The 22,842-nt window shown below is 49.6% G+C and overlaps 1 protein-coding gene across 1 annotated transcript in view; it reads right to left on the bottom strand.

The window, feature by feature from the left end:
* CUNH4orf50 (chromosome unknown C4orf50 homolog) overlaps window positions 1–22,842 on the bottom strand; it is a 118,743-nt gene that overhangs the window by 71,598 nt on the left and 24,303 nt on the right. Inside the window, 6 exon segments of the mRNA XM_012467014.2 lie at window positions 4,173–4,355; window positions 6,618–6,674; window positions 10,859–11,023; window positions 18,039–20,048; window positions 20,050–20,496; window positions 22,452–22,579. Of these exon segments, the coding sequence (XP_012322437.2) occupies window positions 4,173–4,355; window positions 6,618–6,674; window positions 10,859–11,023; window positions 18,039–20,048; window positions 20,050–20,496; window positions 22,452–22,579 (2,990 nt within the window).

Below are 22,842 nucleotides of genomic sequence, written 5' to 3'. Positions count from 1 at the left end.
CACAGAGCCCCACGGGGGACAGCAGCCCCTACCTGGCCTAAGACGACAGGTGGCTCAGGCAGGTGAAGGGCAAGTGCCAAGTTCATGAGATGGGTCATTATTTAGAATCAGGATGTCATCATCTGCAGGTGAGTCTCTGTGCCCAGGGAGAGGACAGAAAACAACCTCTTTAGGAGCACGGGAAGCTCAGGAATTCTCTGTTCTCTGATGGGACCTTACATCTGTGGAGTGGACCCCAGGCCAGATCCTAGGGGTGGGCAGGAGAGCCAGCTGCCACCTTAGCCAGTGCTGTGTCCCAGGAGAGCCCAGGCACCCTCTTCTCCTCTCCTTTGGTACCTGGACCTCTGCCTCCAAAGTCTCAGGGGTGGGGTAGGGGGACCATGTCACCAAATACAAGGTGTCTCATTTCGGGCTCGTGAATATCAACAGCCTCGATCCAGGCAAAACACAGGGAAAAAGAAAGCAAAACCAAACCCTGGGGCTAGGGATCGGGGAGGACAGAAGAGAAAGCAAAACAGGCCCAAGAAGGGGCCCTGAGCCCTGCTCTCTCAAGGTGTAGTGGGGGACAAGGTAGAATTAAGAACTCCAGAGAGGTTTTAGGAGTCTGAGAATGGCAGGAGCCTGCCTTCCCTGAGGGCCTGTCTCCAGCTAACACCAGGGAGGGGCAAGACTCGTGTTCCTAGCAGAAGGAAGAGTGACCTCTGCCATGGCCAGGCTGACCTCATGGGATTCCCCCCACCCCAAGAGCAGGCACCTGAGCTGGAGGGAACCAGCAGAGGAGGAGGAAGGAAGCCAGGGAAGATACAAGGGTGACTGACAGATGCCAGTGACCTGGACGCACAACAGCAGATGCCAGCACAGATGGCAGTGCCGGGACCCACGGCCCCCAGCCCATCACCACATGCCTGCAGGAAGAGCACTGGGGCCAAACTGTCTGAGGCTCCATTTCCACTGCCCACCCAAACCAGGGTGAGACAAGGAAATGGAAAGGCAAAGACTGAGCGAAGTGCAGGGACGGGAGGTGATCCCTGACTGCTGCCTGCATGGGCACCAGGCCACACCACCTCCTCCTAAAAGGGCAGAGCTCAGTGGTCCCAGCCCAAGGCCCAGCACCCACCCATCAACAGCCCCGGGACATGCTGAGGCTCAGGGTCCCTGTGGAGCCTTGCAGCAGGATGCTGGGAGGGTGGAGTAAGCAGATCCATGGAGAGTGTGTGAGGGGGCGGGCAGCGTGAGCCTTGCCCATCATGGCTTAGCTGGATACATGGTCCTTTGCTGCTCTGGCACGTCCCACCTCAAGCCGATCAGAGTCTCTCCAGCCATCCTCATAGTCCTCCTGGGCTCCCAGCCAGAGCCCAAAGGCTTCCATCGGGAATTCCATCTGTGTCCTCTGAATCGAGAGTTACTGCCCATCAAGCAAGCAAGCAGCACTGGGCATGCTTCCTGCCCAGCTACCAGTAGGAGGAGCTGCCAATACCACTCCCACCCTGCTCTCCACTGACTAAAGAACCAAGATGCAGACACCCCGGGCGGGCACAGATGCCTGTGGCCTCTCGTCCAGCCCAGCCTCCCCCCACTCCTCCCCGTGGCCTCCCATCCAGCCCAGCCTCCCCCGACTCCTCCCCATGGCCTCCCGTCCAGCCCAGCCTCTCCCCACTCCTCCCCATGGCCTCCTGTCCAGCCCACCCTCCCCCCACTCCTCCCTGTGGCCTCCCGTCCAGCCCACCCTCCCCCCACTCCTCCCTGTGGCCTTCTGTCTAGCCCACCCTCCCCCAACTCCTCCCTGTGGCCTCCCATCCAGCCCACCCTCCCCCCACTCCTCCCTGTGGCCTCCCATCCAGCCCACCCTCCCCCCACTCCTCCCTGTGGCCTCCCATCCAGCCCACCCTCCCCCCACTCCTCCCTGTGGCCTCCCATCCAGCCCACCCTCCCCCCACTCCTCCCTGTGGCCTCCCATCCAGCCCAGCCTCCCCTCACTCCCCACCTGGACACCACACTGCAGCCAGCCTGGAGCTCTCTTAATTTCTGAAACACATCACATTTTTTTCACTTTCACAAGGTCTGGCAGGGACACCCTGGTCCTCGGAAGCATGTCCAGGCCCAGAAGCACATCCCCATAGGAGATGAATGGCTCTGTCCAATGACATCATTGTAACAACTCTCCCTATTCTCGTTCTAGGCTCCCAAGTAACCGTTGAAGAAATGAATGAAAAAATTTGATTTTCCAGATAATTACAGGGAGAGAATATACTGACAATTTTCATCCATTTAGCAGATACTTCAACTTGCATAATAGTTCTATTTCTCACAGGAAATTTAAAAATTAATGTTCTGGTGTATACATCATTCTCTATGAGTTTGGTTATTGCAAGTCAGCCTATCCAACCCCAGTGAACATTTCAGTTCTAGTTCCAGGGCCTATGAGAGCAAAGAGCAGCCGTTAGAAGGTGGGCAGCTACTAGGATGTCCTTCAGCAGACAGCCAGCCGGCTTTCCAGGACGACACCTGCTGCGTTTAATGTTTGATGCTTTGACAACCTGGAACTCTGCTTTCAATTGTATCTCACTTAACTCCTGGTTATTGGGCCCCCAGCGGATCCCAGGGACGATGCAGGCACTTCAGAGAGATTCTGCCCTCTTTTCTCACCCCTATTCTAGTTCTGAAAGAGTCTTCCACCCCTTGGGCAAAGAGAAGAGTGAGAGACTGGGAGTCTGTGGCTCTGAATTCAAGTTCCGGCTCTGAACCGAGTCAACAAATGGCCCTGAACATGCCTCTTGGCCTCCAGGCCTCCATCTCTGCTGCGCAATGATTTGGACCAGAGGGCACCTCTGAAGGCTGTGACGGAAAGGAAGGGTCAGAGGAGGCTGGCCTTGCAGAGACCAGGCTGGGCAGGGCTGCAGAGGGAGACTCGGACCTGGTGCCAAGGGGCCGAGAGCGAGCCCCGTAGGCAGAGCCTGGAGGGAGCGTGGAAAACAGCCCCGTGTGTGTTTGCCGTGGGAGCTGCGTCTCGCCTGTGCACATAAGGAGCGGAGCTAGTGTGGCGGGGGCACCGCTGGCTTGCTGCCGAATGGGGCTCCTTGTATGCGTGTGGGCAGGCGTGGCTGGGCACCCGTGGGTGCTGACTGTAGTCAGGAGAACTCATCCCCGCTTGCACTGCCTGTGTGACCTGGAGCACATCTCCTAACCTCTCTGGCCTCCGTTTCCTCTTTTGTTAACCACTGGGAGCGGAGATTCTCATTCATTCGTTTCATTATTTCATTCACTCATTCAACAAACATTCTTCCAGGTTTGTTGCAGATTCTCAGAGCCAGGCACTGGGGAGACAAAGATGGCTATGGAGCAGCTCTGGACCATAAACTCCTGCAACAGCCGGGAGATTCCCTGCTCATGCCCCGTCACGCGCTTCCACGTACGATGGAGCACGGGGAGGGTGTGGTTAACTCTCTGGTCTTCAGGGTTCACAGCGGGCTGTCTGGGCAAGGCCGTCTGTGCCTTGAAGGATAGACAGGAGGCCGTGGGGTGACTGAGGCAACTGCCAGACGAAGAGCCAGTGCACAGGTCCCAGGGCACGCACTAAAGACCCATCTTGTGACACACACCCAGTGAAGCTTGTATGACGCTGAATTAAAGTCACTGTTTGTGGCCGGGTGCAGTGCTGTAATCCCAGCACTTTGGGAGGCTGAGGTGGGTGGATCATGAGGTCAGGAGATAGAGACCATCCTGGCTAACACAGTGAAACCCCCTTTCTACTAAAAATACAAAATTAGCCAGGCGTGGTGGTGCATGCCTGTAATCCCAGCTACTCGGGAGGCCGGGGCAAGAGAATTGCTTGAACCCGGGAGGCAGAAGTTGTAGTGAGCCGAGATCACGCCACTACACTCCAGTCTCGGAGACAGAGCGAGACACTGTCTTGAAAAAAATAATCACTGCATCTGTGCCCTGCACCATTTCCTGAGCACTGTGAAGGGTAAGGATTGCCAGATACACCTTCCCATGTTCACCCAGGGCACTGGCATGAGCACAGAGGAAAAGCCAGGGGGTGTCTTCTTGGGTATGTATCCGTGGATGGAGGGAGGGAGGAAGGAGGGGCTGTTGGGGCCACACAGAGGCATGCAGCGGACCTGCCCACACCCTGGTAGGAAGCAGGGACAAGGCCATCTCTGGGACTCTACCTCTGGGACTCCGGGATCCAGGAAGGCGGCCATGTACTCAGCTAGTGCCACGTCGCCGAGCATGTTCTGCGCCAGCTCGGAGAGCAGAAGGTCCACCGGCCCGTGTCTGCGCAGCTCCTGCAGCAGGCGGGTGATCAGGCGGTTCCTCTCCCGGCACTTACGGACCAGGGAAGCTATCTTGGCCTGCAAGGGAGAGAGGCCACGGATGTAGAGCTGCCCCCAGGGCTGCATGGCTGAGCTGGGGGCTGGGAGCCAGAGAGTCAGCAGAGGCCCCTACTTACCATCCCAGCTCTGCCTCAGCTCAGCGGAGCAGCCTCCTCTCTCCAATGCCTCCCTGCACCCAGAAGCCAGGCTGCTTTTGGAGCAGACTCCCACACGCCTTCAGGAGCTCTGCACTGCCCTCCCCATGGGGTCTAGGCTCAAGGCAGTAGGGGGTCAAGAGTGTGGATTTGGGCCCCACCACGGACCAGCTCTGTGAGCAAGCTCCCCTCTGCACCTCCACTTGCCCGTCTGTACAATGGGGGTTGTCCCGGACACCAGGATAAAAAGAGATGGTGCTGGCAGGCGCCCACCCAGTGTCCTGTTTCTATCCTTATCTCACATTTCCATAGCACTTTGTAAGGGATTATGGTCTTCATTTAAAGAAATGCTCCACAGCAAAAGGTGGCCACGAGAGGGAGGAAGAGGGAAGCCTTGTGCTGCGGGAGCTTCACGGTCCACTCTGCACCTCCCCAGCTACCGCGTCTGCAGGGGTGCGGCAGGAATTATGACAATTTTTATTTTACTGGCACCAACTCGAGGCTCAGACAGACACAGAAATGTGGGGTGGAAAGTGACTTTAGGAACTGTGTGGCTCACGTTTCTGATTTGATGGCTGAGGAAACTAAGGTCCCAGAGGGAGGATGACTCTACCTGTCAGAGGGAGCGCCTCGGCGTAACCAGGTTCTGCTGATGCCTAGCCCAGGGCACCTCCCTCTCCACCCTGCCCTGAGGCCAGAGAGAAAGAGCAGAGCCCCCAGCTTCTCCCCTGATCCAGGCCCGTGCTCGAGATGAAATGTTACCTTAACCAAATTCCGTGTCCTGCTAGCAAAGAACGTATTAAACTCCGTGGGCCAGTAATGACATTTCCAGAAACTGATCTTAAACAGAAATGTCTGGATACATGGAAGAAACCTGTAATCCCAGCACCTTGGGAGGCTGAGGCGGGCAGATCACCTGAGGTCAGGAGTTTGAGACCAGCCTGGTCAACATGGCAAAACCCCATCTCTACTAAGAATACAAAAATACACAGTAGCGCATGCCTGTAATCCCAGCTACTCGGGAGGCTGAGGCAGGAGAATTGCTTGATCCCAGGAGGCAGAGGTTGCAGTAAGCTGAGATCACACCACTGCACTCCAGCCTGGGCGACAGAGCAAGATTTCATCTCAAAAAAAAGAAAGAAAAAGAAAAAAAATGTACATCACAGTGTTTATATACAGTTAATGATACAAGAGAGCGATAGAAAGGAAGGGGCTTGAACACAGAGCGTGGGGTTGGTGATTTCATGAACCAAGGCGTCTCGCACTGCACCCCAGCATCAACAGTGCAGCCTCGAAGGCTGGGACCCAGGGGAAGTGGCCTCCTAGGTCACCCCATCAAGTGGGAGCAGCAGGAGGCAAACGTACCGGCATCGTAGGCTCTCAAACACATGGGAAACACGTTGGAGAAAAAGACACGGAAATGCTACATGCACGTAGGGGCTGGGGTGCTTCCTGTCTCCTTCATTCTTCTTTCCAGCTTCTTTTAGGCTGGAGTACAGTGACGTGATCTCAGCTCACTGCAACCTCTGGCTCCCGGGTTCAAGCGATTATCTGCCTCAGCCTCCCAAGTAGCTGGGATTACAGGCATGCGCCACCATGGCCAGCTAATTTTTGTATTTTTAGTAGAGCCGGGGTTTCACCATGTTGCCCAGGATGGTCTCAATCTCTTCATGTTGCAATTCGCCTGCCTCGGACTCCCAAAGTGCTGGGATGACAGGCATGAGCCATCGTGCCTGGCTGTTTTGTTTGTTTTTGAGTCAAGATTTCACTCTGTTGCACAAGCTGGAGAGCAGTGACACGATTTCGGTTTACTGCAGACTTGATCTCCTGGGCTCAAGCAATGCTCCCACCTCAGCCCTCCCAAGTAGCTGGAACTACAGCGCATGCCACCACGCCTGGCTAATTTTTGTATTTTCTGTAGAGATGGAGTTTTACCATCTTGCCCAGGCTGGTCTCATACTCCTGAGCTCAAGCAATCTGCCCAACTCAGCCTCCCAAAGTTCTGGGGTTACAGGCATGAGCCACTGCGCCCAGCCCTACCTAAATTTTTATACAATAGAGGCGGATTACATTTCTAATGGGAAAAATGCTAAACTCTCTTTGGTTTTGAAAGAGGCATTTCGTATTGATTTTATGAACGTATTACCTTCAGGGGAGTCACCGCCAACTGTGCTTCATGTTGTTTTCTCTGAAGTTCTTCAAGCTGAAATAGAAGCGACATTTTTTATAACACTGCACCACCACTTACCACCGTCCAGGGCTTCCCCCGGTGAGCCGGGCTCAGAGCGGCTGGCAGTCACCTGCCCTCTTTACCCTCATGGGGACTCAGTGCCGGGAACAGGGGCCTTTCCCACCACCTGCCTGGTAGGGTCAGGGGAGGTCCGATGTTCTGAATACTCGAGTCAGCTCTGCCCAACTGCAGTGGCCGGGGCCAGCTCCAGGCCCTCTTCTGAGTCCCCACACAGCATGGAAATTTTCTGGTTTTGTGGTAAACATACAAGTTCCTGAGCCAGACACCAGGGGTCCTAATCCCGGCTCAGCCAGTCACTGGAACTGAGATCTTGCACAAGGCTTTCTCCATCTGCCTCAGTCTTCTCATCTGTGAAGTGGGCTCATACGAGTGCCCACCCACTGGTGAGAACTGTAGTGAGGATTCGGGGAATGCATTCGTGTAAAGTGCTTAGAACAAGCCCTAGCACCCGACCTGTCAGTGACCAATAAACTAATGTTACTATTAGGTACAGATGAAAGCTGGACGCAGATTCTTTGAGGCTGCTCCCTGTGGAGGGGGTTCCTATGTCCTTCCCTCTGATCTGGGCTGACCTGAGATTCCTTGATTCATAGAACACAGCCCGGGTTTGAAGAGGGCTGGCAGCTTCCACTTCGGGTATCCTCTGTTCCTGAGCCAGGATCTAAGAAGTTCCAGTGCCCTTTGGGGGGACCATGAGACATGACAGAGAAAAGGGAAGGCACTGGTGGGGACCACCTTCCGCCACCCTGCACGTGAGTGAGGCCAGCAGGGACACCCTAGCCGACCAGGCATCCAGCCGGACACCACTGAGTCATGCCCACTGATCCCTTGGAGGGCAGAACAGCCTAGCAGAGTCTTGTCTGAATTCCTGATGCATAAGATATAACAAAACAGATGCTGTGTAAGCTCTTCTAACTCTCTCATTCCCTTTGTAGTCCGTTAAAACAAAATAAAAAGCTATATAGATAAAAGGCCTCTTTCTCACCCCGAACCTCTTCTGACCTCTAGTTTTTTCAACCCAACATACCCATATGAATCAGAATGTGTGTATATGAAATTATAGTATGCGAAAGGTCTTGGATCTTACTTTGTGGTTAAATATGCAAGATTTTAAAAGAATGAGATCAGTTTGTATGTGACGATACAAAAATTTTTGTGCTATTTTCATATTAATGCATAGAAGCTGAATTCATTCTTTTAAAATCTTGCATATTGTTTAATCACAAAGCTGAAACAAAATTGATTTAACCAGTACTTTGTTTATGGAAATTTGTATTATTTCTATTTCTTTGTTTTAGAAACAAATCTTCAATGAATATTTCCATATATCGATTTTGGCACAACTTTCCTAGTATATTCAAAGAGTAAAATTCCAGCTTTAAGCAGACTGCCTTATACTCAAAAGGCACTCAATCATATTTGCAGGCTTGGATTAAACCTTCTGTCTGCTTCAGTTTAGGAAATAGCACAAATATGCCACAGTGAGAAATGTATTGGACGTTTGCAATTAAAAAATGAATGAGAAGAAATTAAAAAGATAACCTACAGAATTGGAGGAAATATTTGCAAATCATATATCTAATAATAAAGGACTTCTATCCAGAACATAAAAGGAACTCTCACAACTCAACAAAAAAAGAGTCAATTAACTCTTTTAGAAAAATGGGAAGGGCTGGGCACGGTGGCTCATGCCTGTAATCCCAGCACTTTGGGAGGCCGAGGTGGGTGAATCACAAGGTCAGGAGTTCAAGACCAGCCTGGCCAAGATGGTGAAACCCAGTCTCTTCTCCACTAAAAATACAAAAAAATTAGCCGGGCATGGTGGCAGATGCCTGTAATCCCAGCTACTTGGGAGTCTGAGGCAGAGAATTGCTTGAACCAGGGAGGCGAGGTTGCAGTGAGCTGGATCGTGCCATTGCACTCCAGCCTGGGCGGCAGAGCAAGACTCCATCTCAATAAAAAAAGAAAGAAAGAAAAGAAAAATGGGAAGAATCTGAATAAACGCTTCCTCAAATAAGACATACGAATGGCCAATATGCACATGAAAAAGTGTTCCACGTTACTAGTCATCAGGAAAATACAACTCAGAACCAGCGAGAGAAAATTTCCCACTAACTAGGATGTCTAGAATAGAAAAGACAGCTAGCAGCAGATGTTGCTGAGGATGAGAAGTTGGAACTTTCCTACACTGCTGGTGAGAAAATAAAATGAATGTATCAGAGACACTCTTCCTCTTTAAAGCAACTGTGATTGAGATGTTCAAGAATTATATTACAAAAATGTCATCCTAAAACTGGGAACTACAAAAAAGAATCCTAGGGAAATTCTAGACCTGCAAAATAGACTAACTGAAATGAAGAACTAATGTGAGTTTAAGAGCGAATTTGATTCATCCAGAGAGTACTGTTTACCTGGAAGAGAGATTCGAAGGAAATATCGGAACTGAGCAGAAAGAAAAAAGAAAGAAAATAATTTAAAATGTACTTAAAGTCTAATTCATGTGTAACTGAAGTTTCCACGCAGCCCTCCCCACAGGTCAGTGACAGATAAGAGAAGAAAGCAAGACTAGCTCTTGTGTTGGTTGAAGACACAGTGAACAAGACACACTCATTTACTGCTGGTGGCGTGGAAGTGGGTGCTTTGGGGAAGCAATCTGTGGTATGCAGCTAAGGACCCACAACGTTGTCACCTTTGGAGCTGGGTGTCCCAGTTCTCTGAAGTGTTTACATAAACGGTTATCTGTAAGTTCATAGAAATAGCTATAGATGCAACAATTAACAGTTAAGGAAACCACATCGACCCAATAGATTACTCCACAGTCAACAATCAGACAAACAATAATAGATACCTGCACAGTCAAACAATCATACGTACGAAGACTATGCAGCCGCATGGACAAATGCACATGAAGCTCTACATGTAACATGCTTTGATGTTACAAGCGACAAGTGGGAAAAGAGCCAGAAATTATACCGTAATGCTGAGGCTGTATTTTTCATCCATCAACTTGTCCAAAAATTGTAAAGTTGCTAACATTCAGGGTAACACGTTATGGGCAAACGAGTGCAATCATTTCATCTTGGGACTATAAATGATGCTACTATTTTGGAGGGTTATTTGCCATTAACTGCTACAGTTAATTTTATTTATGTATATATATCCTTTCTTTTGCTAGAATTTTGCCATTTAGATATACAGCAGAAGCATATGCTGAGAGAGAGATAAAAGTGTTAATTGAAGCTGTGTTTGTAATGCGAAGAAATGGAAACAACTTGAACTTCCACAAACAAAAAATGGACTAAATAAGTTATAATCTGGCCTCATGATGACATCACACATACGATTTTAAAGGCATGAGGTCACTTTGTATGTGTCGATATGAGCATTCCACAACGTTCTAAGTGACAAGATCAAGATGCAGAATAGTTTTGTACAGCATTAACTTCAAACACGTACACATACACAGTCAGAAAGCGGGTAGACAGGGTTGAAACAATATTGGAAGTCAGAAGAAGTTGAGATTGAGGAAATGGAAAGCTTTTATAATTTTTAAAAATTTAGATGAGTAAGATTTGGATATAGTTGTAAGAAATACTACAGAGAGCCTCCTTGTACGTGTTTTCTTGAGACAGGGTCTTGCTCTGTCGCCCAGGATGGAGTGCACCCTTGTGCATTTTGCCCAGTTTCCCCCAGTGGGAATATTTTGTGAAACTATAGTGTCAAACACAACCAGGAATTGATATGGACACAATCCACTGATCTTATTCAGATATCTCCAGTTTTATGTGTGTGTGCGTGTGAAGTTCTGTGCAATTCTGGTACCTGTATAGGTTTGAGTCTCCACCACTCACTTCCCTCCGACAGAGGAAGGGTTTGACCTTTATTTATACGACACTGTAAACCTGCTTGACTTTTTGAAGAAACCACATATGTGTATTTTTAAAATTTAACAGAGAAGGTATGATAGAGCCTGTGTTTTTCTTACTGGTACTGTCCTGTACTTTAAAAATCCAGTACCTGCTCCCAACCGGCTGGAAAGGTCAGGGAGACCTCAGCCGATCCTTGTCCACTCCCAAAATGCCCTGGGGTGTGGGACCCCTAGCTGACAAGAGGGGGAAAGAAAGTGCTTCCCGAACCTTGGCCTGGAGCTCCTCCTGGAGACGGGTGGCCTCGTCCCGAGATGCCTGGTGGGTGGCGCCCAGGTCCCTGAGCTGGCACTGCAGGGTCAGCACCCGGTGATGGAGCTGCCGGGCACGCAGCCTGTGACCCTCCTCAGTACCCTCAGCCGCTGAGTCCTGGAGCTGCGGAAGGCACAGATTTGAATGACATTTTTAGGTTGTCTTCCGAGCAATTTGCCTTAGCCAACACACTGTACCTGTTTCCCCACTCTTTAGCTTTTTCCGCCGCTTACATTTCTCTTACAGTAAAAAAGTTTTAGAAAGTAAAGTAGCAGAAATCACTCCCAATCCGATTATCCTGCAGCACCTTTGTTATTATCCATAGATTTTCTGCAGACTTCCTGCTAAGCCCCTCACCATGTGCATGTATAGGAGTGGGTGGTTCTGCTTGGTTTCCAGAGGGGGACCTTGGGAAGGGCCTGGAGAGCCCCAGAATAACAGCCTGGAATATTATACGTGCAGTGGGGTGGCATTCCAGAATCCGCTGGAATAGATACCAGTCACTGTTATGCTGAAACAGTGTGATGAGTGAAACTGAATGTCCCAATCAAATTAGGAGATGCTTATTACCCTAAAACATAAAATATTATATAAAAGAGAAGACACTGTATCTCCCACAGGCACCCCAAATCAATACACAATTGCCGCTCACTCTTCCTGAATCTAAGGTGAGGGTAGCGGATTCCATTCAGATACCAAAGGGAATTTCTGGGAGGGAGGACAGCGAGAGGGAAGAGGCTGACTTCACCGCGTGGGAAGTGTGGCAAAATGGGGGAGGTGCTACTGCCCCTGAATGGTTTTGAAGTCAAAATTATTTTTTAAATAACTCACATACATACGCACACACAAACATACATGAACGTATATACTAACACATAGTTTTCTATATAAAATTTAAAATACGATATATTTCTTTTGTTTCCTGCTTTTCTCCCTTAACACTGTGTCCTGGGCATTTTTCCATATTACCAAATAATGTTGAAAATGCTATTATTAGTATATACACAGCCTCCTGTGGCCATGCTGAGCACTCAGATTATTCTAATATTTTGCCGTTATAATTGGAACTGTGACAGAGACCCTTGTGTATAAATACTTGGATGTACCTCTGATGCTTTCCCTGAGATCATCGGGGGGATTTCTGCGTCAAACAACAGGAGCATCTTGAAGCTCTTGGTTTATGCTGCTAAGGTGGCCTTAGAAGGGAATAGCACTGCTAAAAGTTCTGTTTGTGAAGATTTAGGAACCCAGAAACTCGGATGCTTCTCAAACACCCTCCACCTTGTGATGGCGGTCCTCTTTTCCTTTAAGTCAGCTTCCCTGGGAATTGTGAGGCCCCAAAACTGGTCCCAACCAAGTGGGAGTAGGTAGGAGGGGGAATGCCGGGCTACCCTGCTTGGGAACGAGAGAGGAGGGAGAAGAGGAGGAGAAGGAAGGACCCAGGTGACTTCATGGCTGCTGGGGCATCTCTCTTGTAATAAAATATACAATAGCAGAAGAGGACATTTTAATTAATAGAAATATACACCACGTGGGCCTGAGATGCACAGGCTGGGCCCTATCAAGAACAGATGGGTGCTCCAAATGATCCCGTAAAATTCAGCTCCAAGACTTCGAAACAGCTTGGCCTTTCTGGGGAGTATATTGCCTCCTCTGCCTCTCTCCCCTGGCAGTGACTTGGACCAGGGCTTTGCCCCATGGGTCCCCAGAGAGCACCCAAGTATCCTCTAAAAAGAATGGCCCTGTGGATGGAGCCAGCCTGCTGTCCCATGGGACCTCCCCACACAGCAGCCCCGTGAGCTGCCCAGCGAGTCTCCTGCTCTCTAGCAGACATCATGAGCACATGCACTGGCTGTACACTGGCCTGAGATGACAGTGGTGACACTGCCCTCCAGGAGCTCAGGCTGGTGGGGATAATGACAGGCAGGTGTTCAACATTCAATACAGCCTGATAAAGGGGAGTCAGGAGGCTGTGAGCACCTGAAGGGGGCGCTGAACAGAGACCTCATCCAGCTGCGGGGTGGCAACTGCACAACCACCACATTCTGGGTTGGGAGGACAGTATCAATTTGTAGCATTTGCCAGTTTCCATGGTGTGAATGTTCCCACCATAACTGACTACAAGCTACAAAACAGCCTCACTGAAGGCAGAGTTGGGAGGAGACACACACGGGTTGGCTCTGACTTGTCTCTGCACAGAACCCAGCCTGGAGGTTGGGGGAAGCTTTCTGGAGGAGACACCTCTCCCACAGGAGACCTAGAGGAGAAAGCTGGGTGCAGGGAGGGGTGGATGAAGAAGGTGAAGGATGAGGGCAGAGGTGGCAGCATGGCGTGTGGGCAGGCTGGGGTGTGAGTAGGAACAGTGGAAGCTCCCGAGGGCCTCAGGGGCCAGAGCACTGCTCACTGTAGGAAGTCTGAATCTCATGCCCAGTGCAGTAAGAAGCCACAGAGGGTTTTAGGTAAAAGAGTAACACGTCAGGTGTTGGTGACTTCCTGTTCATCACCAAGTCCCATGGATTCCAGCTCCAGTTTTCACTCCAAATTCCTCAATCCCAGTGTCACCTCTTGGCTATCCAGCCACCAACTCCTCTCAAGTGTTCTCCTTCAATCCACCTGAACCATTGTTCTCAGAGCAGACAGATCTTTTCACAGTATAAACTGGGTCACACCATTCTGCTCAAAACCCTCTGATGGCTTCCTATCACATCTAGAATAGATTCAAACGAGGGACTGTGAGCCTACTGTGACCTGCCTTATGACAGCTGCTCCAGCCTCATCTCACACTACACCCCTCCTTGCCCACTGGGATCCAACCACGCTGGCTACTTTCTGCTTTTTCAATGAGCCAACCTCTGTCCTGCCTCAAGGCCTGGCCACTTGCTTTTCCCTCTGCCTGGACTGCTCTTCCTCGCTGCTCCTTTCTAACCTTCAAAGTATCAGCTCAATATTCACCTCCTCAGATTTCTGCACTCCTACTCACTGGTATTGGACAACTACAAAATCTGGGGAGAATCTATACAATTAATGCTTTGCAGGCATTGGAAGATGACCGGTGCAGGACCATGATCCTTAAAAAAAGGCATGCACTACAAGGTAGGCTTCACATTTTCCCTGGATCTCTCTCTGAAACATGTTCCAAACAATGGTTCTGAAAATAGAACCCAAGCTGAGAGTGGTGGTCCTGTTAGATGGAAAAATAGAGCTTGGAGTTTAGGGATGCTAAGACTACTGGGGTCTGTGGGACAAAGTAACAGGGAAGAGAGGGCTGCAGAGAAGAAAAGTCCAAATACGGTTCTAGAAATGCCCCTTGGGTCCTTGGCTGAATCATAAGCTATGTGGCACAGTAGAAGACTCTAAGCCCTGCAAAGAACAGCAGCTTGGAGGTTAATTGGTGACAAGACGTCACAGTTCATACACTTCTGAGAAGATGGCAGAGTTCTGGTCAGGCCAAAATGGAGAGGACTTGGTGAAAGCTGTGGAACTCAGCTGATGTCACTGAGAGGCGATGCCCTAAGAGCGAGGACCATGCCTTAGGAGTCATATCAAGCCCTACTAGGTCTGAGGACAAAGCTTAAATAGGCCTACATGAGAATAAGATGATCTGCTGATCATGCAACTATCTGCCAGAATAAAATTCACTCAGCATTCTTTGGAGAAAGATAATAATCAAGAATCTTCATAACATATTATACACAATGTCCAACATATGAGTTTTTGAAATTCCTAGACATGAAGAAACAGAAAAGTGTGACTGTTCACCAAAGAAACAAAATAGTCAATAGGAGCAGGCAAAGAGATGATCCAAATATTGGAGTTACCAGCAAAAAACGGCCTTCAAAATAATTATGATCTGTATTTTTTAAAAACATAGAAAAAATAAAGAAAATGGATGTAAAGATGGAATATTTTAACAGAGAATCAAAATATATTTTTAAAAGAATAAAATGGACATTCTAGAACTGCAAAATACAATAAATGAAATTAAGAACTCATTGAATAGATTTAACAGAAGATGGGGCACAGCAGAACACAGGACTAGTGAACTAAAAGGCAGGTCAATAGAAAATCCAGACAGAGGCACACATTTTTAAAACTAATACAGGATTTTTGAAAGATGTGAAATAGAACCAAAACTCTGAATTTCTAGAAGGACGGGAAAGAAAAATAGAACAGAATAAAACATTTGAAGAAATAATGACCAAGAATTTTCTAAGTCTGATAAAAGACATAAATACACAAGTTCAAGAAGCTCAAAAGAACAGAAAAAAGCAGGACAAAAAACAAATAAAACCATATCTAAGCACATTCTAGTTATACTGTCAAAACTCAAAGATAAATAGGAAATTATAAAAGCAGTCAGAGATGAAACAACACAATTATTTCGGGGGGAGTGAGGCGGAAAAACAATGACAATTACAAGTAATTTCTGGGCAGAAACTATGAGAGGCAGAAGACAGTGGAACGAGACCTTTATTGATCCAAAAGAGCCAAACACCTGGCTACCTAAAATTCAGAATCCAATGGGAAAAAAATTTTAATGAAGGTTAAAAAATTGTTTTCATAAAAAGAAATATGAGAAAATGAATCACCAGAAAATTCTCACTATAAAAAAAAAAACAAAACACAGTTCTTAAGGCAGAAGGCAACTAGAGCCACAGAAGAATAAGAAAGAATGAACAGCTCAAGAACATGTGAAGATACAGGTAAGTGGAAAAGATTATGATTGTTTAAAATAAAAGTGACTTACAATATTTATTTTACATAGAAGTAATATATATGACAAAAATAAATAATAAAAAGTAAAGAGAGAATAAATGAAGTTAAACTATTGAAAGATTTTTGCATTAATCAGGACATGGTAAAAAAAAAAACTAATTTAAAGTAAATTCAAATAATTACTAGATATGTTTTTGAAATGCCTAGAATGACCACTGAAAGAATAATACTAAAACACAAGCTAATGGAGAAGAAAAATAAATAACAAAAATAAAATTAATACCAAAAACAAAGGCAGGAAAGAAAGAATAAAAGAAAACAGAAGAGATGAGACAAATAGAAAAAAATAGTAAACAAATAAAATAAATTGGCCTGGCTTGGTGGCTCATACCTGTAATCCCAGCACCTTGGGAGGCCGAGGCGGGTAGATCACCTGAGGTCAGGAGTTCGAGACCAGCCTGGCCAGCATGATGAAATCCTGTCTCTACTGAAAAATACAAAAATTAGCCAGCATGATGATGGGAGCCTGTAATCCCAATTACTCGGGAGTCTAAGGCAGGAGAATCACTTGAAACCAGGAGGCAGAGGTTGCGGTGAGCCAAGATCACACTACTGCACTCCAGCCTGGGCAACAGAGCGAGGCACTGTCCCAAAATAAATAAATTAATTAAGTAAATAAAAAGTAAAAAATAAAACAAAACAAAATAAAGAAGACTATAATAGATATTTAAAATAACTAAAAAGAGAAATACACAAATGCGCACTCAGAGTGGAAGATTCTAAAACATGTCTTGGTTAATGGCAACACATCGACAAAGACAGAAGAGATTTCGTTAAGACAATTAACCAGCTTGGTCTAATTAACATACAGCAATCAAAGAACGTTCATTATTTGCAAGGGCATGTGGGATATACTGCTGGCCGTAGACCATAACCTGGTCAATAAAACAAATCTCAGCAAATTGTAGAAGACTAAAATAATATGCTGTATACCTTCCAACAACAATGAAGTAAAACTGGAAATCAACAGCAAACGTGTAACTGAAAACTTCCAGAGATGGTTAGAAATTAGGCAACACGCTTCTAAATAATCCGTGAGTCGAAGAAGAAATCATAATAGAAGTTAGAAACTATTTTTAGTTATTTTAGGTTTTGGTTGTTGCTTGCTTTTATTTCATCCTCTTTGACTTTAATTCTTAAATCCATAAAATAGGGATTGCTATAACAATGTCATTTGAGGCGATTTTGAGGAATAAATGATAGTATATGAGTTTCCTGGCACATAGTAGATAGGCAATACATATTCTTTATCTCTAATCCTTAGAAACTATTTTGAACTGAACAGACTTCATCTCAAAATGTGTGGGATGCCTAGAGAGAAATTTATAGCCTTAATTGCATAGATTGCAGAAGAAGAACAGCTGAAAATCAGTGACCTAAGTTTTCAACACAAGAAGCAAGAAAAAGAGCAGCAAATGAAATCAAAAGCAAGAGGAAGAAAAAAATATAATGAAGATATAAGAAGAAACCAATGAAATAAAATACAATAATAAATAGTATCAGTAAAGCTAAAAGCTGATTCTTTGAAATGATTGATAAAATTGTTGAGGTTGGGGAGGAAAGACAGAAAGAAAGAAAGGAAAGAAAGAAGAGAGAGACAAAGAGAGAAAGAGGGAAAAGGAGACAGGAGGGGGAGAGCAAGCAACAGAAAGATGGAGAGGTAGAGAAGGAGATGCAGAGAGAGGAAAGGAGGGAGAGAGGGCGGAGCCAGATGGGACAGAGAAACAGAGATAGAAAATGGAACGAATGAACGCCAAGAACTCAACACTAAATATCCTACACATGGTGAAGGTGGCCATAGGAACATTGTGATATTTTATCCCAGGACTCCCAAAAGTCAAGAACTGTCCACAGATGAGGAGAGTGACTCAGAGAGGTTGGCATGTGGCCTAAAAGCCTCTGCAAGCACAGAGCCGGGTTGGAACCCCGTTTCATCACGTTCTATGGTCCATTGTTCTTACCATTGCAACTTTCAAGACTCAATGTACAGAATTAGAACTCGGGCTGCTTGAAAAACCACAGGATTGGAAAATGCACAGTCTGACCTTAAACTGTGAACACCCCCTTAGTGCCCTGCTGGAGCCTGACCAGAGGGGCAGGCTTCAATCTCCCATGGCAGGTGGGAACAGAGACCCTGGGGCCAGAGCGCCCAGGTGCGAGTCCCCGCCCCTCCCCTCACTGGCTGTGTGACTACAGTGACTGTGTTTCTCTGTTTTCTCTGTACCAGCCTCCTCTCATCTGATAAGTGGGGAGAATGACTGTACCTCCCTTTCAGGATCCTGGTGGATTGCATAAGTGAATGGAGTGGACCCTGGAACACAGTCACATGTGATGAGTGAGCAGCTACGCAGACCCCACCTACCTCTGGGCCGTTGCTCAGGGACCTCGGAGCTTGCCCCTGAGCCACAGAACACCAGGGCCTCTTCTCTTTCTCCAAACGTGCTTCTTTGACTTCTGCTCCACTGATATTTCCTTGCAGGGTGTTGGCTACGTCAGCGTTGTTCCAGACCAGTGATGGAGGAGGAGAATCAGCACTGCGTCTGGAATTCCCAGCGCCTGTGGAAGGTCCTGTCTGCCCTGCGGCCATCGTTTCCTTCTCCAAGGGTGGCCCACAGGCTCTTGGAAGCAGCTGCCCTGTGCATGGAGTCACCTGCACCTCTTTGTCCACAGCATGTATCCTGGCTTTTCCCTGAAGGTTCTGCCTTCCCCTCATCGAATGCCCCTGATCCGTGCTCCTCTGCAAGGTGACGTCCCTCTCCAGGACGTGGACCCTGCGTAGAAGGTGCTCGTTCTCCCCCCTGAAGGCCCAGATCATGTCTTCTATGCCCAGCACCACATCCTTGATCAGCTCTTTGTAACTGATGCCGAGCTCTGAAATCAGCGCCCAGAGCTCCCAGTTCTCCAGGGCGACTTGCTCCACCGTGCCTTTGGATTTCCGAATGCTCTCCGACATGGCCTTCTGGAGCTGGCCCAGATTCTCTTTCAGTTTTTCATTTTCCTCTTCAAGCTCCAAAATTTTGCTGTAACTCCTTCCGTTGCAGTCTTCGAGGTCGGAGATGACTTGTAAATATCGGTCCAGTTCGTTCTTTAACTGAGAGATGTCCCCTCCCAGCACCTGGTTCTCCTGCTCCAGCCTGGATATTTTTGTCACCTCTCTCTCTCTTTCAAGGGCACACACTCTTTTCTGGCACCTCTCTTGGTCTCCGTGAAGTGTGGCATTGTCATGTAAAATCTGGCTTCTTTCTTTCTTCAGTCTAGAAATGAGCTGATGAAACCTGCTCTTCACTCTCTTGAGGGCACCTGAGGGCTCAGTGGGCTTCCCTGGAGGATCTGGGCTTGCTTCATCCCAATCAGGCAGTGTCCCTGGGTCACCGGGAACTTCGTTGGTGCCCAGGGCCGTGGTCTTTTCCAGCTTATCACCTTCACCACTCTCTTTAGACTTTGCTTCTTCATCAGAACAAATACCCTGGTTTCCCCAAACCTGCTGGGAGCAAGCTCTCTCCCCACCAATGTGCCACTTCTGAGCGAAGCTCCAGTTCTCCACCCTGCACACAGAGGCTGAGCGCTGCCAGCCCCCACCGCCCGGCTGCAGTGTGGACAGCTGCTGGAAACAGGCCTCCACCTCCTGTGCCAGCTCATCGATTGTGAGTGCAGCCCTGTCGTGTCCTTTGCTCACAGCTTGTGGTTGACCATGACCAGTGGGTTCACCCCCGTCAGCTGATAAGGCAAATCTGGGAAACAGCGGCAAACCTGTCTCTCCCACAAAGAAAAGCATTTCCTTGCTCTCATGTCCCCGGGAGTCAGGCTCCTCTGGGGCACCCCTGCACCCCGGACTGGACGCTTCTTGATGCTGTACCTCGTCCTCCTCCTGTAGCCCTTCATCCTCCGGGCTTTCTCCTTGCAGAATCTGAGCATTTCCAAGCCACACCTGGCTTTCCTCCTTGCCCCTAGCTGTCCTCCCGAGAGCTCTGCCTCTCCCTGCCAGGAGCTGACCGTCTGTTGGCCTCAGCTCTTTGGTCTCGTGAGCTCTGGAGAAGGTGGCTGGGGGCGCCGCCTCTTCCTTCTCTGATGACAGTCCTCCTCCGAGACCCCAGACATATCCTTCTGCTCTTCCCCTCCTGCTCAGGGATTCGGGCCCCTCCTCTGACACTGAGGCCTCCCCCTGTAGAAGAGGCATCAGAAACTCCTGCCAGGGCTCAGGGCAGTAGGTGGTGGCCTTGTTCTTGGAAGCCCCGTTCTGGTCCTGCACGCTCTCTGTGGCTCCAGCCCGGTTCTCCAAGCTCGGGTTCTGGTGGCTTTCCTGACTCGGCTGGTGCTTGTCACTGCGGTTTTTCTCCTTCCTGCCCAAAGTCCCCTTTGCCTCCCCCGTCTCTGGTTCTTCTCCCCAGGCTTCCTCCTCCGTCGTTCCAAGCGTCTTTCAGATCCTTAGGATCTCTTTTGGGAAATCGGTGATTTGAAACGTGGGGGGCCTCATGGAAGAGGGAGGCACCATGGCCTCTTGCCTGGTGACTATCCCAGCCAGGGTGTCCTGTGGCTTTGGGAGGAGGTGGGGACACGGTGACCAACTCATCTTGGGTTTGTAGTCCATTGAGGGGAACCTCCTGGAGTGACCAAGAAGCTGAGTCCCCAGCCGGCCCCCAGAGAGGGCGTGTAGACGTCTGCACCAGGAGGAAGGCCTCTGTGGCCGGGTCGGCTGCTAGATTCTCTGAAATCCGGGCCAGGTCCATGGGGAGGAGTGACTCGTCCAAGCACTCCCGTGGGGGGCAGCCACAGACCAGGAGAAGAATCTGTCCATCCAAGCTGGGCTCTGCCAGAGTAAGCTGCGAATGGAGAGAGAAGATGAGGTGTGAAACAGCCCCTTCCGCCATTCAGCACCCCCAGCTCCACTTACCTCCTGGGGATCTCTGTGCTTCCTCACCAGCTGCACAGGGCACAAGCCGTTTCCCACACAGGACACAGCTGGTACCACCCCAGGGCCTTCGCACGTGCTCTTTGCTCTGCCCAGAATGTCCCTTCCCACAGATAACCTCATGGCTCACTCCCCGGCTCCACTCACATCTCAAGGCAAACGTGACTTCCTCGAGAAGGTCCTGCCTGACAGTCCTCCCTCACTCTTGGGCCATTCACCCATGTCACCCCCCACAGCACCCTCCACGCCCTCACCCCATGTTATACATTTCTGCCATAGCCTTGCCCCATCCAATCCGCTAGTCGTGGGCCACATGGAGCTCCTAAAATGCAGAGTAATCAAATCAAGGTTAGCATTCAGTTCTGGGGTGGCACCAGCCCTGTGTGGCTCCTGGCTACTGTCTTGGGCAGTGCAGATGCAGAATGTGACCAGCGCTTCCAAAGGCTCTAATGGATGGTGCTCGTGCAGCTGTCCACTCCCTGAGGTCAGGACTTCATCTTTGTTCAAATCCTGGGCCTAGAACAGTGCCGGGCACACAGGAGGTGTTTACTTGGTATTTTTGATGTATTTTTATCTTCACTTATTTGATGTGTTTATCCAGAGAGGAGGGGGTGCCCAGCTCACAGCAGAGGCCCCGGCTGGGCAGGGGGAGGCCTGAGGATGAAATTTGCACTCAGCCAGGCTCACTGTGAGTCCCCGGATGCTGCTCCCAGGCCTGGCAGGTTGCAGGCAGTTCTCAGTGGCGCCTCTAGAACAGCTTCGAGAGGCTCAGCAGGTTTAAGACACAGACGAGGACAGAAGGAGTGTCTCAAAGGACAGAGGGGTTCTGAGCCTTCGTGAGTGGGCGTGCCAGCGAGAGAGCCCCTTCAGGGAGAGGGGACTTGAAGGCCAGGAGAGCTGCCCTTCCCTGGAGGGGCCACTGCATCCCTGCTCCCTGGAGCCGCCCGTGGGCAGCACCCCTCCTCTGTCGTCTTTGCCTCTGTCTGCGATGTCCGTCCATCCAGACACCAAGGCACTGTCCCAACTGCCCACAGAGAAAAGAGCACTTGCCCCAGAGAGGTACAGACCCGGCTTCAGTCCTGGGTGTGACCTGAGCAAGTTCCTTAACCTGCTGGAGCCTCCGTCACCTCGCCTGTCAAATGGGGCACCTCAGTGTTATGAGACATTGTCCTGGGCTTCAAGGAAAGGGGGCGGCGAGGAGGGAGAAGTATAGGAATGCAGCGTCCAACAACAAACATAAGAGACGGGTCAGGAGCAGGACGTGAATGAATGAAAAGGTAACGGAGGGCTCTCTCCATTTAGAACCACAGAGCCACAGCCGGGCTCGCAGGCTTCAGCTCCGGTCCCGGCAAGCTCCGTTCCTCAGGGATGAGAAAATGGAAGTGAAGAAAGCCTACGACTCCTTCGGCCTCAGAGCGAGCCCTGGGAGGTGAGTCGGGACGCAGGCTCCTGACCCTCAGGGCTGCTGTGGGGCAGGGTGGGCCGTGGAGCCTGGAGCTCGGGGTCCACCTCCAGGCCGGGGGCCTTGGGGAGTCACAGCAGCCCTTGGAGTCTTGCCTCCTCTTCAGAGCAGAGGTGGCAGCACTGCCTCATGGGCGTCAGGAGGTGCCAACGAGATGAAGCCTGCTCCATGGTAGCCCAGGCCTGGCACCCAGTTAACCCCTTCCTCCCCACTCCCCATCCAGGTCTTAGGATGTTTCATTTCCTCTCCTCAAATCTCCCTCTCAACTACTTCCAGAATGTTCTTCCACACCTGGAGCTTCCTTAGCCCTCCCACCTCCTGCGGATGGCCACATAGCCTGTGAAAGGCAGGGCTGAGGGGACCCAGGGGCACTGCACACGCGCACAGAAAGCCTCTGGCCTCACCTGATCACGGTCGAATCCTGCCACGTCTCCCAGGAGCTCGCTTGTGGTCTCCGGACCTGGAGCCAAAACAGAAGAGGCCTGTCCAGGCCCAAAGCAGCTCCAGGCACAGGACCCCTCTGGGGACTGGCCTGAAAACAACAAGACCCTGGAGGTTACAAAGACACGCCCCAGGGCTCTGCCATGATTGTCTCTAGGGACCAAGCCCCCTGGGCTAGGGTGAATGGCACCCCCACCCCCCGAACTTTGAGCCTCCCCATGCCTCGCAAGGGCAGTCTGATGACCACCAGCACCTTGATCAGGGGAGGAAGCTGAGGCTCAGAGATGTGAAACAACCATCAGCAGGTGGGTGGAGGCCCCAGAGCTCCCAGCCATCTCTGCGGCCACAGACTCC

Source organism: Aotus nancymaae, unplaced genomic scaffold, assembly GCF_030222135.1.
Source record: "Aotus nancymaae isolate 86718 unplaced genomic scaffold, 86718_ANA_hifiasm-v0.15.2.pri h1tg000006l, whole genome shotgun sequence".
Taxonomy (NCBI): domain Eukaryota; kingdom Metazoa; phylum Chordata; class Mammalia; order Primates; family Aotidae; genus Aotus; species Aotus nancymaae.
Note: the sequence above shows the minus strand (reverse complement) of the source record. Positions and strands in the feature narration are given on the sequence as shown.